Source organism: Strigops habroptila, chromosome 9 (genome assembly GCF_004027225.2).
Source record: "Strigops habroptila isolate Jane chromosome 9, bStrHab1.2.pri, whole genome shotgun sequence".
In the NCBI taxonomy this organism is placed as follows: domain Eukaryota; kingdom Metazoa; phylum Chordata; class Aves; order Psittaciformes; family Psittacidae; genus Strigops; species Strigops habroptila.
Genome location: NC_044285.2, coordinates 26,334,524 through 26,351,070, shown reverse-complemented (window position 1 = coordinate 26,351,070; position 16,547 = coordinate 26,334,524). Strand labels below are relative to the sequence as shown.

The following is a 16,547-nucleotide window of genomic DNA, read 5'->3' as shown; positions in this document are numbered from 1 at the left end:
ATTAACCAGCTGCGTCATCCATTGTGAAGAAGTCTGTCAAAAATTTCAACTTCATTCCTTTTTTTCTTCTATTTTATTTTTTTCTCTCCTTTTTTTTCTGTCATTAGTGATGCCCCAAGATCTTTCTTCCTTGTGGTCTGAATGAAATGCTTCCCCTGTTTCTAGCCTCTCAAAAATACATATCAAGCTATATTATAACAGTAAGCTTAAACTGTTGGTTTGATTTGTGTGGATCCTTCCTCATCCATAAATGCCAGAAAGTCGTCAGGAGAGTTGCCATTTTTTTAAGTTACTACATTTTTTCCTTCTTTTCTTTACTGGGGAACATTTCACAGTACCATCTGATTCTGGGTGCCAGTCACAGACAGTCTGAGCAGCACCAGCAGGATCATGGGTGCCTGGATTTAATGTTTTCTTTGAAATTTCTGTGGTATTCTCAAATACCACCCCGAGTAATAGAAGAGTTAAGAGTGGTGAGTGATTGGTTATTTTGCAAATGTCACTGTAGTAAGTGAGCTTTAAACTTTAGACTGTTAGTTTCCTCCATCCGTATGTGGATCAGTTTCTTCCTTTCCACCTTTTCATCTTGGGTAGCATGTCAGAGAAGAAAGCTTTGGTACTACTGTCTAGCAGTATTTTATGTTACGACAGTTCTGCCCTTCATCTTGATCAAACCATTTGTTACTCTTCCTTTCAGAAGAACATTAGGCACCACTAAGGCATTATCTAGAGCTATCCACTGGCGTGCATTTGCAATGCACAGTCATCTTAGAAAGGTCTCAGTCTCTGTTTTTGTCTCTGTTTTACTGGATGGTAGGAGAGAAGGTAAAGAGCAGCATTGTGTGTCTGTATAGTTCTAAGAAAACAAGGTGACATTTTGACCACACTGTAGTAGAAGCAAAAATTCATTTGACTTTATTAGGGTTAGAAAAATTTTCCTCTGTCATCAGGGATCTCTGAAGGACTAATTATACTGGCATTGAGTTATATAAATGTACGAAACGAAAGCATTCTAACTACATTCCTTTTAAAGCACTAAGACTTGCAAACACTGAGTGCATTGCCTTTGACCAACATTAACAATGACTTCAAAGCTTACATATTTGGTTTTATTTCAACAAAGCTTATGCTCAGTAGTACACAATCAGTAAAATACTTCAGCATTACGCTTATGATTTTGCGAAATACACACAAGGTTCTGGTGTGTGTACCCTTACCTGTGATCTCTGACTGAAAATCAAGTAAAAGTCTGGGAGGCCTCCAAGAAAATAACAGAAACTCTACGCAGAAACCTTCTGTGGATTCAGTAGTCTGCAGCTTTTCTTTAGGTTAATGGTGAAGAGATTTAAGAACTTGCACAAAGGTGTACAAGACAAAACAGAAACCATAAGTTTTTAACATTTTTCAGACAAACGCACTATCAATCCTGATGGTCTCACAAGTTCAGCAATTACCACTAATCTAATGACTGTTGCTCCTGTAATTTTAGCAGGATCTGGCATTTGTTCCGCTTTGTTTCCTGGTTTGGGTTTTTTTTCCTTCTTTTTATTATTGTATAGCAGCTGTAGGCCACCAAACCAGCTGCTGCAGTGCATGCAGGAGGCAGTTTTATCTTAGTAGAGTGAATCATCTAAATAAACAGGATGAGCAGTTAATAAAATTTGTAGATGCACTTGAAGTTCCACACAAAGAAAGAATAAATATGGTCTTTTACTGTCCATAGTACTTGGAAATTAAAGAAATTGACTGAGCTACTAGGGAGTGATGGAGGCTTTAACCCTTTTTTTCTTTGCCCATGCTCGACAGGGTATTCCAGGTGATCCAGGCCCACCAGGACTTCCTGGGCCACAAGGCCCTCCTGTGAGTAGTCCTCTTTTAGTTCTTTTTTTGTTGCATCTGTATCAGAACCGTAAATTCATTCTGCACTGGCTTATGGGCTCAGTTTAAGATGACCTTTGTGTGTCCAGGGTCTTCCCGGTGGCGTAAAAGGTGAAAAAGGTGAGCAAGGAGAACCAGGCAAAAGAGTAAGTAGTTTGTTTAACCAAACATTTATCTTTCCAATCAGTGTTATCTTTGAGAATTAAGCAAATGTTGAATTCAGGTGGGCCATCAGCCTCTGGGTAAGAGACTTTTTTTTTCCATAACCTGGCAAAACAGTGGATGATGCATCTGGTTCGTGAAAGTGCTTCTAGCTATGGATCTCTCAGTACTTTCCAGTAGAATCATCTACTTGTAGATCTTAGTTTTGAGGGCAGGAGAAAATAATTTAAATTATGTTACATGTGGAAACCTTCAAAGCTGTTGGACTGCTTGACTGAGGCAGCAGGTTTTTGTTTCCTTATAGAGAGAGGGTTTTCTTTCAATTTGCTATGTACTGGGTTGTCAAGCAGCATGAGATTGGTATGTATTTAAGCTGGTCTATGTAAACTCATTCTCAGTGGGTTTACTTGTGAGGTGAGTCAGAAAACCAAGTCTCTGAACACTGCATTAAGACCAAAAGTCCATTTGCCACTCTCCAAGAAACTACTTCAGTTCATGTGCTATCTGGGAAGGGGACAAGTCAGGATAGCTCCTGCACCTAGGGATAGCATGAGTCACTTTGTTCCTTTCTAGATTCAAATCCATCCTGGAATTGAAATTTACTTGGATATCACAGCTCAGAAAATTTAAAGAAGATCATAGAAGTGCTAAGAAATAGGATGAAAATGACATTGCCAGACCAGCAAAGAGAAGACAAGCTGCTACCTGCTCAAAGCATTCTGTATTTCACTTTCGCAGCTACTGCACCCATGGTTTCATCAACGCAATGGACCCCTTTGAAAACCAAGACACAAGTCTGGCTCAGGTTAATTGGACAATATATAAACACTGTTTAGAAACCTACTGTTAGCAGTAGGTTTTCCAATTAATGTAGGAAATAAATATAATGGAAACAAATGTTTGATAAGCCAGATAAAATACTCTTAGTTGCTGAGACTTAGAGGAGGGCTTTGATTTGCCTTCCCTAAGGAACGTAACAAATGAGGCAGATTGACAAAGCCAAAATTCTTGTTGTATTTTGAGTGGATTTGAATTGCATTTTTCAAGTTGCTCCTCCCTGCAAAAGTAAATGGGAACTACAGAAATCTGCAGAGGTCTGAAAGGATAAAGGTCCTGAGGGGGATATGGCAGATGCCTTTTGCCAAAAGCTTGTTTACCAACGTTTTTGGTTTTATTACTCTGAATTTGGGCATGTTGCATGCTTCAAATGCGTTTTTGCTATTACATTACTTTAAAGCTGCCTTTTTGGGCTCCATATGATTCTGTGGAACTCAAACTCATTTCATATATACTCATAAAAATATATGTAATCAAACAGTTCTGCAAACTCACAGGAGATCTTAAAACTTAATTTTTGAGAATCAGAACTCATCACTAAGAAAAAAGAATTCACAAATCACATGATGCTCTAATACACAGTATCTGTCAGGTCTTATTGTCAACTTCCCAATGACTGAGAGCTGATCTTGGCACTGTGGTGAAATTTGGTCACCTATTCTAGTTATGTTCCAGCAGGTGTCCCCCGTACATAGAGCTTCTGTAACAACAGAGTTCTATTGCCCAGTGAATGGTCTGGAATAAAGTGGAGCTTGCACTAGTTTTGTTGCATCAATGACAAATCTGTCTTTGAATATATGGGGTTTAGAAGCATTTTAGCAAGAATATATGGTTTTTAGAAGTCAATTCTTTGAGTGGAATTGCACTTTGTATTTTTGTTGATGCTATTCTTTAGAAAATTGCATTTGGTTTAAAGGACAGTTAAAATTCAAGCACATAAATGTTTGTATTTTATTTCACTGGTCACATTATACCAATTTCCTAATTAAATGTAATGGTCTGGTGTTTAGGGAGTTAGGATCTGTTTTCCAAATAAAGGATTTCTCTATTGTTAAAATAAAGGGGGTTGTTAAACACAATGAATCAGCAATAGTTAACTGAAGATCATTTTGTGCTGTACTCACACAACGTTTCTTTGAGACTTGCCATGTTTTTGTGTTCTGGTTTTCAAAATGAAAACCTCAATTTAAACAACTCCATTGATGTCTTCGACATGTTTGTCACAAGAACAGCATTCTAGAGAAAGTCTGGCTTATTGAAAAATGGGAAATAAGTAACACAATTTCCATAAGAATTCTTCACCACTGAAGCATTTTATTTCAATGAGTGTTATGTCTTTGAAGGGAAAGCCTGGCAAAGATGGAGAACCTGGTCATCCTGGTAGGGATGTGAGTAACTCATACATTTCTAATCTGACTCCTTATAAGCTTTTCTTCTGATAGGGAGAAGATCTGAGTGTGATTATCTTTCTCTTTTCTTGAAGGGTTTACCCGGTGGGCCTGGAATAAATGGTGCTCCAGGAAGAGACGGTGAAAAGGTATGACAGGTTTTTTGTCCTTGCTCTAGTAGCTTGAGAATCTGTCATCAGAGTTCAGCTCTGGCTGAGCAGTAATTGCGTTTCCTGTGCTATTACAGTGTTGAGGAATACTTGCAATAATTTCCTTTTGTATTAATGCACAGTATAAAAAATGCTCTTAATTTCTTTGGTAGGGTGAAAAAGGTGACATTGGTCCTCCTGGTCCTCCTGGAATTGTAAGTTGCTGATCCTTTCTTTTCTATTTGCATTTGGTTGATGGTGTTGTTTCATCGCAGTTCTTGGGTGACTGTGGGTCCTATCTCTGGGTAGAACAATAACAGAACCAGTAAAGATTTCATATATTCACTAATGGAAATGATTCCTTCTTTCAAGATAGACTCTGTGCCCTAGGATTTGCTAGGTTACAAACACAAGGCTAGACGATAACCTCAGACCAGCAGAAATTGAGTCAGCTTCACTGAAGCCTGTTATAACCATGTTGGCTTGGCAGTAAAAGTTCTTCCTGTTGGGGAGTGCTCTTTAGTGGAATTTTACCTGGTAATTCAGTGGAGCGGGAAAAGCATCCTGTCATTGGTATGAGGTTCAAAGTATGTTGAACTTTTCCTCCCTCACATCTCTTTACCATTCCAGTGACGCTTTCCATGACAAATCATTTCACGTGAACATGAAAAATTTACAGGTCATTTCAAGACCAGGCATTGATGCAGCAGTGGGACCAAAAGGTAGCAAAGGATTGCCAGGACTTCCAGGAGCGAAAGGGGAGCGCGGATTCTCTGGTAGGCCAGGGCCACCTGGCTTGCCAGGTTCTCCAGGTAAGAGTGCAAGCATCAAAACAAGTTGTATGCTCAAATGTCTGAATGTGTATTTAGCTTCACAGTCTTTTCACGCTCCTTCGGATACATGGCCTGAGCAGAAACTGATGGCAGAACTATTTAGAGCTACTTATGAGCTTGAAGGGTGGTCCTGAACTTATGGGGTCCTGAACTTACAAGAAATTCTGAACATTCATTACCCCTGCTGTGGTGAGCAGAGGATGCTAATCATCAAGGCTGTCAAAACAGACACTAACTTAATGGTCTTAGGGGTAATTTATCCCATATCACTTACCTATGTTCTTTTCATCTTAGGGATCACTACTGTTGGACCTCCTGGCCCACCTGGCTTACCTGGCGAGAGAGGACAGAAGGGAGATCCAGGTTTACCTGGTGTTTCTATTCCTGGGCAGCCAGGACTTGATGGACCACGAGGACCTCCGGGACCACCAGGTCCCCCAGGGCCACCTGCACCATCTATTCCTACTGGTAAGTAATGACCACATAGATAGCAAGTGAAAGAGACTGGAGAGTGAAGAGTGATTTTTCACAGAATTCCAATTTCATTTCATAAATATTCTCATTTGTAGACCACAAAAAAGTTTGAATGAAGCTCCTTTTTGGTATAAGGGAAGTAGGGAATGGGAGATGGAATATGAGAACTGTAGTGGAGAAGGGGTAACATGGTTCAGAGAGGAATTTAGTGTCTATATGGCATTGGCATCTTAAGTCCCCTCACTGATATTTCATACACATGCTTTTATGATACAAGACTGAACAGCAGAATGTGGTGTACAGATGGAAGTGTGTAGGCTGTGGGAAGCAGTGGGAGGCAGTTGAGGTTGTGAAGGAGAACTGGTGATTGTTTCCTTTTGAGTTTGGATTACGTTGGTGGGTTTTCATTAGCAGCCCTCTGTCTGAATTGCCAAAGTGTTTGGTCTGTGATTATGTGGGTATATTAGAACATTCACACAAATACTGGGAAGTGCATTTTTGTACTGAATATGTGTATTCAGTGCTGCTGTCAGTCTGTAACAAATTGATCATTAAACCTCTCCTGATTCTCCTTAGGTGAAGGGATATGTGAGCAGGGGCCACCAGGTCCTCCAGGAATTCCAGGACAACAAGGCTTTACAGGGGAGCGAGGCCAAAAAGGTGCAGTGTCCATGGCTATTTTGTTTATTCTCTTTTTGTTAAAGCTTGCATTAAAGAAGGATAAACAGTGTCTCTTCCCAGTAGGGTTCAGTGCAGATATTTTCTGCTTCTGAGTAAGAAATGTGTTTTTTGGGGGGTGTAGGATAGTCCCCCATCTAGTGTTAAAGCACAGAAATCTCCAAGTGACTGAGGGTACAACTAGTGCTAGGGCCTAGCGTGGATCATGATTAAAGTAAAATGGAACTTGAGATTTGAGTACCTCCCAGTAGAGAGCAACTAAGTGCTTTGTAACAGCAGTTTCCAATTCTATGTGAAAAAGTTTTATACTTACTTCATGAATAAATTTGACATTTTTTACGGAAAGCAACATTGAAATTATAAATGCAAGATTCCTAATTTGAGTTGGTCGATCTACAATGTGTTTGTTTGTTTGGTAAGCAAAAGAAAGATATCTTTAATGTGTATCCTTGTTTCCAAAAAGACAACCTTGCAATGAGGATGCTGATATGGGTAAGTGAGAATTTTTTCCTAGCTCAACCATGGACATCCTACATGACTTTGGCCATCTCATTTTATTTTGTATTCCTTTCAAACAGAAGCCTTTTTCTCATGGCAGTTGTAAGGATTAATTAGTTAACCTAAATTAAGTGCTTGAATACCACATTGACAAGTGTCAGAGGAGTCTGTATGTGAAGCAAATTCCTCAGCTTCTTGAAACCATTCTTTTTCTCTTTCCTTTTTATATTTTTTTATGAAATGTTTAGCCTGTTGTCAGATCAATGAAACATTCCCAGTATTTATTTGGCTCTCTGAGTTTAATTAAAGTTTGGGATTTTGATGTATGTGTTAGAATTCTTTTAATGTTTTCTGAAATTTGGTTCTCAAGTGTGCTTTTTCTGTGCAAATCTTTTTAGGTGATCAAGGAGACACATGCTTCAATTGCATAGGAACTGGAATAACTGGGCCTCCTGGGGAGAGAGGACCACCAGGACCTCCAGGTAGTCCAGGTAAAGCTATAGTCTTCACTGTTTTGCTTAATATATTCCATAAAGTCACTTTCGTATCTGAGTATCTGTGTATAATGTGATGTGTACAAATTCAGATGCAGAGTTGCCAGCTGCAGTACATGCTTTGTGCTTCTCGTATTTTGCACTGTTGGGGAGTGTAAGGAAGAGATGGTTCTATACATATGAAACAATCACTCCTTTTCTGAAAATCTAGGCTTTCAAAAAAGCCTAAAAAGATTCAAAAATCTTTCAAAAAAGATTCTCTGATCAAAGACAGACTTGCAAACATTTTGTGCATTGAAGGTTTATGGTCTGCTATAGATTTAACTGAAAGAGAGAAATTAACTTCTACTACTTGCTATTCCTGAAATGATAGAGGAGCTGGAGCTTTTTGCAAGTGTGACATTTTTTGACATTACTGATTTAACTTAGAGTTGCAAATTTGGTTCTCAAATAACATCAAGCTCCCCCAAAAAAGCAGATTAAACCTTGCCTGGTTTTAGAACAACTTAGCTGTTATCTTATGCAAACAGCATGCTTGATATTTACAGCTTCTACAGTTTTATCTTTTTCTTTTATGTTTTTGTGCTCTACTCAGGTTCTCCTGGTTTTCCTGGACCAAAAGGTGAAAAGGGGCTTCCTGGATTAACTGGCCTTGTAGGGCCACCAGTAAGTGGTGGTATTGTGTTCTGGTCTCACTTGTTTTCCATGTTTGGTAGATCTGTGCACAGTAGATATGAATTTGTGTCTAATACTTTTTTTGTCCATAACTAGCTTGAATGCATAATTCTTGTGCCAAACTCAGAGAGGGGGTGAAAGAAAGACTGGAAAAACTAAAATGCTTATTTTTCTTCTCTTCTTCCCTTTTTTTTGACTTCCTCCTCAGGGATTCCCAGGGTCCCCCGGTGCTCCTGGGAGACCTGGTCCTAAAGGAGACCCAGGGGATGTCTTGACTTCTCCAAGAATGAAAGGTGACAAAGGAGAACCCGGCTTCCCAGGACCTCCAGGTCTTCCTGGCATAGATGGCACTCCTGGGCGAGATGGACTGCCAGGTCTACCTGGCCCTAAAGGGGAACCTGTGAGTTCCATTTAATGCTCGTTTTGATTGCACAGATGTGTTGGGAAGTCCTGGATGTATTTGACCTAGTGTCGATAAGAGGACTGGCAAATGTGACTAACGCAGAGTGATGATATACAGAGGTACTCTGTATATCATTAAGAATCTGTCAATGCCTCTAAAAATAAGCTGAGACTTCTCTCAGATAGTGTCAGATGGTCCCTTCTACCATTGTCTGTATTTCACCTATGTAGCATGAAGAATTAAGTAGCCAGGTTTAAACCTTATCTCTGTCATGTTAGTAAGATGTAGGCAGCTAATGTCCTTGAGAGCTAGAAGGATGGAAACTGCCAAAGAGTTTCAAAACAGAAGCAGTGAAACACTTTACTCCTCTGCTGGTAAATACATGTTCCTCCTTCCCATCCTGCTCTTCCTTTTTTCAGGGCAGTGTTGCATTCAAAGGAGAAATGGGTATTCCAGGTGATCCAGGAATACCAGGTCTACCTGGAGACAAAGGACTTCCTGGACCTCCTGGTTTTGGTCCACAAGGTTTACCTGGTGAAAAGGGCATCCAAGGTGTATCAGGCCGACCAGGGCCTCCTGGAGTTCCTGGTGAGTTGGTCGCTGTGTACTATTGAACAAAAGCTGTAAAATCAAGTTTTGTCCTTTTGCTCCAGATAGTTCTCAGAACATAATGCTGCTTTTAAGCTTTTCCCAAAGATGTTGTAAGATCTGGAATTTATAAGCTCCTTTACTGAGAGTCATCACAAAATCACAAAGTGAGCAGAATTTGTGCTATGTTACTATAAGGCACATGACTCACCCTTGTGCTTCTCCTTGATTGACTACAGGGGAAATGCACTGTAACTACCATCTGGCTTATGCTTAATAATTCTGCAACTACAACAGATTTTTAAAACAAGGGTTTGCTTTGAACAAGTTTGCTTTTGTTACTTCCTTGTCAGCTACACAGATCCTGATCAAGTTGTGCTGGTGTCAGCTATGGAAAATACTATTCACATGACAGTACCTAGGAGGAAACTAATAAAAATAACATTTCAAGAAAACTGTCTTAACATTAAATAGTGCTTCTAAGCCTATAAGTGCTGTATGGGGCTGAGGGGTGTACCAACAGGCTAGCTGGGTAGAGTGTTGCTGGTGTTCAGGTTCTTTGTAAGCTTAGGTTGTGGCTAGCATCTTTTTCTGCTCAAAGAAAAACAGACAAGAAACTTCTCCTGAGTCATATATATTGCTTCTTTTTGGTGTTAGGTCCAAAAGGTGACCCTGGCCAGACTATTACAGAACCAGGAGTACCTGGCCCCCCTGGTCCTCCAGGAAGAAATGGTGACCCAGGTCTTCCAGGTAAAGCAGCAACTAGATATCCAGGGAGTTCAAAGAGCTTTATATTCTGATTCTTGATAACTATGTTGATTTCTTCTTTTTACAGGAGATCCTGGTCAGCCAGGCCCGCGTGGCTTATCAGGCATCCCAGGTGCAAAAGGAGAGCCAGGTATTCCTGGCATCGGCCTTCCAGGTCCACCAGGCCCAAAAGGTATGTTTACACCCATGTTGCTGTATTGTCCTGGCTGGAAGAGGGGACATAGGGGCGTGTGTCTCTTTACTTTTTCCTAGTGAGTTGATTTCTGTTTCTAGAGTCCTTTAAAAAATGTTTGTCTTTGATTTATACATCTTTATAATAGTTCTAGAAATATGAGAAAAAAGCCTGCTGTGGTATTATTCCTCTGTTCACTGTACTGCTCCTTCACACTTACACTTCTCAGTAAACCAAGGATACAAAAGAAAATGGGTAAAACTTTGGGATATGATGAATGTTTGAGCTTGGCTCAATAAATGATTTCCAAATGCTGTCTCAAGATGTTAATGGTTCTGATGTGAACTGTTTGTAATTTCTGTTAAAGCACACAGAATTGGGAGTGCTCCCCTCTGTATACCCAAAAGTTGTCTCAGCCGAACATACCCCTCAAGTATGCTTGAGCTAGCACAGAACCTCTTTTCAGCTATTGCTTTTCATGGGCCCTAAGCATTTCTGGAAGAGTTGTTCTAATGCTCTCTGATGTCCTCTCCTCTGCTGCCCTAACCTCCATGTCACACGTAGGTTTCCCAGGGACTCCAGGCCCCCCTGGAGCTCCAGGAACTCCAGGTCGCCCTGGCCTAGATGGACCTCCTGGACCACCTGGTTTCCCAGGACAGAAGGTCTGTGTTTGCTTGTTTTATATAAAACTTCACTTTCTTAGAGGTCCTTGTGTGTCAGTAGAAAGCTGGTGGGGAGGATTTCACCTCTTGTTGTCAGATTCTTATGGTGGGGAAGTCACATTCTCTACTTGAGGCTTAAGTAAAGGTAGTAGAAAAGAAATGGAACTCTAAGTAGAGGGCATTTTTCCTTTGCTTTTAATATTTTAGGAGACACTAAACTTAGAAAACCCCTTTTAAAAAAGATTTTTATTTGTTTCAGGGGGATCGTGGATTTGGACTTCCAGGACCACCTGGACCCCCAGGACCACCAGGCATAAAAGGAGTTCAAGGACATAAAGGTGATCCTGGCTTCCCAGGAAACCCTGGGCTCCCAGGACGGGCAGGTTTTGATGGAACTCCAGGGCCCAAAGGTATGAAGAAGTCTCTCCTTTTCTGTTCCCTGATGAAGTTTAAAAAACGTAGAGGTGCTGGGGGTGATATGGCAGCTAAATACCAGTAGTGATGACCTTAGAGCAATTACTACAGAGTCCATATTTCCAAATCAGACATACTTGTGTAAATGGAAGCTTGTGTTCTCAAAAGACAAGCAAGCAAGGGAGTAAACACTAGTCTGTGGGTCAGTATCTGCAAGTCTGTATTCTGAAGAACAAATCATGTTAATGTGGGGGTAAAACTTTTCCAATAGAATAATTGTCATTTAGATGCACTGTGTTTCTACATGCAGAGGGTTAGCAGTTCATGAGTTCCTGCTGTTAATCGTTGGCTGTATTCAGTTGTGGAGCATGCCTGGTTTGCTGGAGAGCATCTGTTGAGTTTGATGGGGGTTATGATGCAATAATATGTCTCTGCGTAGCCTTGAAATGTAAACTGCATGCATTCCACACAGAGTGAGGACAAATCTCTGGCTTTCAGAAATAGCCTCTGAAGTGTGTTTTTCCTGTGTCAGATCCATATTTGTTTGCATGCAAGAATGAGATTGCAAGTACAATATGCAGGCACTCTGCATCTGAAAGCAAGTATTTCTGGACTGAGTTCACTATTTAACTAAAAGAGTGTTCTTTTAGGTGACCCCGGACCAAGTGGACCACCAGGACTCCCAGGCCCACCAGGCATCCCTGGCATTGGTGGTCAAGGCCCACCTGGATCTCCAGGACCTCCAGGTCCTGTTGGCCCCCCAGGTAAAACTCACGTGAATTGTACCCTTATATTATTCCTGGCATATACCAAGCAGGTACACGGGACACTGAAGGTCCCACTGAACAGATAGGCAAGGAAAGATAAGGGACTTCACATATATTAGCTTGGCTGTTTTGCCAGTCAGGTGGACATAACCTGGTGTACATCATGTTTTTTACTGAAATCAGATATGGAACTGTATTCAGCCCTGGCATTTGCACAACTTAGAGAGGTTTTAAGGATGAAAGAGCCCACTTTGGAGAAGACTTGGAGCCTCGGCAGAAACTCTTTTGTGCACAGACAGGGACAAAAATCTCTGTGAAGAGTTTAGAGCAATATTCTTGAGGACAAGACAGAGGGGAGCACAACGTCAGGGCAGAGGCTTTGGGGATACAGAAGAGGGGGAAAGCTGTCTAGCTGCCTGTACTGTGCTGTCATTATATTGCTTTCAAATAGCAAGATGGTTCTTAAATTCCAAAGCAGTTTTCTAGCTTTCCAAACTGTATTCCCAATTCACTGAGTGAGAGGTATTTTTAAGAACTTTTTTTACATTATTATCTAGAAAATTAATTTCTGGTTTGGGGAAAACAGACAAACTCAATCTTCTATGCAATGCTATTTGTCCTCCCTCTGCTTACATGGTAACTGCAAAATGAAGAGAAGAATTCAGGTTTTCGTTGAGGTGGCTAGTACTCTTTTTTTCCCCCTAATGGAAGCTGGAACACAGTTTAACTCAGTGTGAAAAGCAAGAAAGCATGAGTATTCCAAACTAGCTGGTTCATTATTTTGTAGAGGAGAAAATGTTCTCCAGGCAGTGACATGAGACTGCTTTAACAAAAGCCTGTCAGAAAGAATTGTACACATTCATCTTGTCATAAGCACATCTGGAAAAGAGCTTTAGAATTCCTCTGACAGAAACCTCTGAGATCTGGGGTTCCTGATACCCTTTTTTCTCAAAACCAACAAGTTTTAGGAGTCCTGCTAAGTTTAAAGTAGATTGACAAAGTAGAACCAAAGGATAGTGATAATTAGAATATGTCTCTGAAGGGAGTTTGTCTGTCTTTTGTCTAAAATACCGGGTGACTGAGGAAGGTAACTTGTTCCATCTCTGTGCACAAAGGGTACATGTATGTGCATGCACGTCATTCTATTCACAAGGTTTGTTTAGGGAAATTCCTTTTCCCCCGCATTCAGTGAATGGGCTTGCTGTGCACCAATTCCTGATGTTACAGACATGTGGCAGTCACCACAGTGGGAACATTTTCTGTGGACTTAGCATGCCTGCTGCTGAAACACTTCAAAACCCCATCTGGTTCCCACCATGCCTGTATGACTGTTTATGCTGCATGTTTGTGAGCCATACTTTTTGAATGTGTTTGTATGCCAGCACCAGGATTGGCATTGTTCACAATCACAATGCATGTAGAAAAATTCATGGCCAACTCTAAGACCATGGGTCACAGATTGGTTGTTCAAATTCAGTTCTTTATGAACTCTGAGCTGAGATTCAGAAAAGTGCTTAACATGAAGGTAGGCAAGCACTAGAGTAAGCAGGCCGTGAAGTTTGAATTCTACTCACATACATAAAGTGTAGGTCATGTTTAAGCATATTTCTTCACAAGTTTCCCAATGGGGAAAGGAAGGTGCATTTGCTGCACCAGCAAGCCTTGAATGTGTCCAGTATTAAGAGCTAGGGACAGAAGTGTCTGGACAGTGTGCACAGGAGTTCCCTGAGCAAGCAGATGGGTTGGTCCTCTGCCTGGTTTACTGTGCTCACTATACTGTCCTGAACCTACGATTGTACTTGAGGCAGAGCTGAAACAGAAGGCAACACCGGTGTGTGTTTGGGGTGAGGGGGTGGGTTGCATTGGTATGGGTTTGAATGTTTCATCCAATGCATGTTCTTTTGTTTTCCTGTAACATCTCTTCTGGTTTTAGCCAGAATTTGATTTAATATGATCACTGATTCATCCTCAAAATACCAATTTTGACAAATGCACAGATATTACTAGAGTTGGTGGATTTGAAATGCTTGTATTTTCGCTGCTCTTGTCTGTACTGACTAATCATTGTGGCTACTAACAGCATGGTGACTCTGGAATCTAGTGCATCGCTAAAGGTCCTACTTGAGAAGTCCTTGTCACTTCCCTTGGCACTGCTGCCTCTGTTTTGTGCAGAATGCCTACATTCCCAGCTCCCATTCCTTGTTTGTTTTACTAGGCTGTTTTGATTCTGATCCTTTGTGCAACTGTAGGGTAGCATATCTGGCACTCTGTTTGTCAGGTTTTTTGGAAAATTCTTGAAAGGATTTCCCTGTTCCGAATTTCCTTTCTCTGCACCACCATTTCTTCAAATAGTTTGCAATAACTCAGCATTCTTCTTTTTTTGAAATGCAACAAATTACTTTGGAATTGATTGTGTTGTCTGTATTGCTCTAATTATGATATGGCTACATTTTTGAGAACCAGAAATTCAATTAGAATTCAGTTTAGTGTAAGAAACAGTTCAGAAAAACCTTGTTCCCAGCTCCAAAGAGAATACTAGACAAGGAGAGAGGGAAGATAATTCTGCTTTTTTAAAATGTACCATCAAATATCTCACTGAGTTTCTTGTTTCCTGCATACAGTGGTGGCTGCACTTTGACAAAGACCTCCAAGTTTCCTTGCAGTCTGGTTTCTCTTGACTGTGTTAGTGTTGTTCTTTGTACTTAGATCTGTTTTCAGTAACTTTAGGGTAGATTTTTTTCTTTGTTCTAATCTGTATGTGCTTTATTTTGTTTCCTAACTTAACGGCTATTGCAACTCCTTACTGCTACCTGTCTCAACTTCCTGATGAGCTCTAACTCGTTGGCTTTTGAACCTCAGGTTCCCCAGGTATTGCAGTTTCTTTACCAAAGCCTTTTCTTAACTTATTTAAGAATAATCCTTTTTTTATCAGCTACATTTGCAGAATGAGCATTTTCACTGACACAGTGCACTGAAGGGAAACAAGCTGCCCGCTTGCTGCATCAAGTGCCACAGTATCATTAGCGTTAAACAATCTTAAGCATATTTTGACAGTTCATATTTTTCATTCAGGGCAATGTAATGCAATGCAGGATTTTGCCATCCTTCAAAAATACACAGCTGATGTTATCTTAAAATGTAATACAATGGAATAATTGGTGGAAATGTAATTGTAAGAATCGCAATGCTGAATGATAAAATACAAACCAGCCTAATCAGTCATGGCTTTTTGGTTTATTAATCAGAACATAACAGGTTGATGAAGAGTTGTTTTCCTTTTGAGTTTTTTTTTAAAGCATTTGGCTACGTCTTGTAGGAATGCTTCTCTTCAGGAGAATGTGGCCTTTTAATACCTGCAAGCATTAAAAATTAAATGGCTTTAGAAGAATTGCAGGGGTTTCATCAGTATTAGGAATGGACCGCAGATAAAATTTATCTATTCCTACAGTACTATGCCCAGAGACACACAGATCTCAGCTTTGCCTTACCTTGTGTTAAAAGGTTGTGTCTTAACACTGCCTAGGGTTGCAGGGCGTTCCAGGGGAGAAAGGGGATCCAGGTCCTCCAGGCTTCGACGTTCCTGGTCCTCCAGGTGACCGAGGAACCCCAGGATATCCAGGACCCCCTGGTCTCCCAGGGCCTCAGGGTTCACCTGGACCACCTGGCCGGGATGGAATACCTGGATTTCCAGGTAAGTTTACATTTACCTGTGGATAAAGACCAAACGGTAGTTACAGGTGGATGCTCTTTATGCTTGGGCATGCCAGCTTAACGAGCTTTGGTGTTTATCCTATCCATTTAAAGTTGGATACATGTAATCGATACATCTCATACTTTAAAAAACAATTGTAACAGAATTCGTGGCATTAAAATCCTGTCACGTCTCCACCCTTCCCTGTAACTTGATTCAAATTTTTTCTACATTATCGTGTTTCATAATTTTCAATCATGACTTCGATCATCATTATGATGACACTTTCCTAATTTATTTTGTAATATTTTTCCTAGTCACTGCTACAGTTTGGAAATAGAATTTGTTTAAATGAAGTGATTGCAAATGCTATCAAATAGATTCAACACAGTTTTAAATACTAATTCCCTTATTCTGTGTGTTAGACTATTCAGTTAAGATAGTCTTCTTTCACCCTCTGGTAGAGAAATATCAAAAGTGGATTTTGAGAATCTTTGGATAGAGGAGGCAATACAGAGACTCTACAAGCAGTGTACACCTAAGTGTCTTTTTGGCTTTCAATAAATTCAAGTTTGCTTTCAGACAAGTACTTAGGTTTCAAAGAGGGAACTAAACTTATTGCTGATATAAATATGCTTTCTACCATAAAGAACAGCACGCTGCAAATTTTCTTCCCAGGACTTAACTGTGGAAAATATCCCACAATTTTCAAGCACCATTTTATCCGGCTTAGGTCTATACAAGAACTGAGTGCTTGCGATTCCCTTAAAACAGGCTTTATATGCATGTGTTGTTTAATAAATACCATAGAGATGCAGGGAAGTAAAAGTTAGGTACTGATAGGTGTTGAGTTTTTGTTCAGAATGACAATGGTGATTCAATGCATTTAGGTGCCAAAGGGGAGATGGGCGTCATGGGAGCCCCTGGTCCACCAGGGCCTCCAGGAACTCCTGGAAGAAATGGCCTGCCTGGCTTGAAAGGTAATGCTTGTTTTATCTGCCCCTGAAGAGAATGCA

The 16,547-nt window shown here is 40.5% G+C and overlaps 1 protein-coding gene across 11 annotated transcripts in view; it reads left to right on the top strand.

Annotated features, from left to right (window-relative positions):
- The window catches only part of COL4A5 (collagen type IV alpha 5 chain), a 77,207-nt gene that overhangs the window by 37,497 nt on the left and 23,163 nt on the right, over nt 1-16,547 (top strand). For 5 of the 11 annotated variants that reach the window (XR_003993323.1, XR_003993324.1, XM_030498481.1 and 2 more), the window contains exons 14-33: nt 1,807-1,860; nt 1,968-2,024; nt 4,221-4,265; nt 4,361-4,414; nt 4,588-4,629; nt 5,094-5,226; nt 5,542-5,715; nt 6,298-6,381; nt 7,296-7,388; nt 7,987-8,057; nt 8,275-8,466; nt 8,889-9,057; nt 9,715-9,807; nt 9,893-9,997; nt 10,562-10,659; nt 10,919-11,069; nt 11,724-11,837; nt 14,700-14,708; nt 15,364-15,531; nt 16,422-16,511. Coding sequence is in view for 9 of the 11 variants with exons in the window: in XM_030498481.1 (XP_030354341.1) it covers nt 1,807-1,860; nt 1,968-2,024; nt 4,221-4,265; nt 4,361-4,414; nt 4,588-4,629; nt 5,094-5,226; nt 5,542-5,715; nt 6,298-6,381; nt 7,296-7,388; nt 7,987-8,057; nt 8,275-8,466; nt 8,889-9,057; nt 9,715-9,807; nt 9,893-9,997; nt 10,562-10,659; nt 10,919-11,069; nt 11,724-11,837; nt 14,700-14,708; nt 15,364-15,531; nt 16,422-16,511 (1,996 nt within the window). In the remaining 2 variants the exon portion in view is untranslated. Of the gene's footprint in view, nt 1-1,806; nt 1,861-1,967; nt 2,025-2,613; nt 2,846-4,220; nt 4,266-4,360; nt 4,415-4,587; nt 4,630-5,044; nt 5,227-5,541; nt 5,716-6,297; nt 6,382-7,295; nt 7,389-7,986; nt 8,058-8,274; nt 8,467-8,888; nt 9,058-9,714; nt 9,808-9,892; nt 9,998-10,561; nt 10,660-10,918; nt 11,070-11,723; nt 11,838-14,699; nt 14,709-15,363; nt 15,532-16,421; nt 16,512-16,547 lie in introns of those variants that run through there. The other 6 variants (XM_030498482.1, XM_030498480.1, XM_030498483.1 and 3 more) reach the window with 5 other exon arrangements.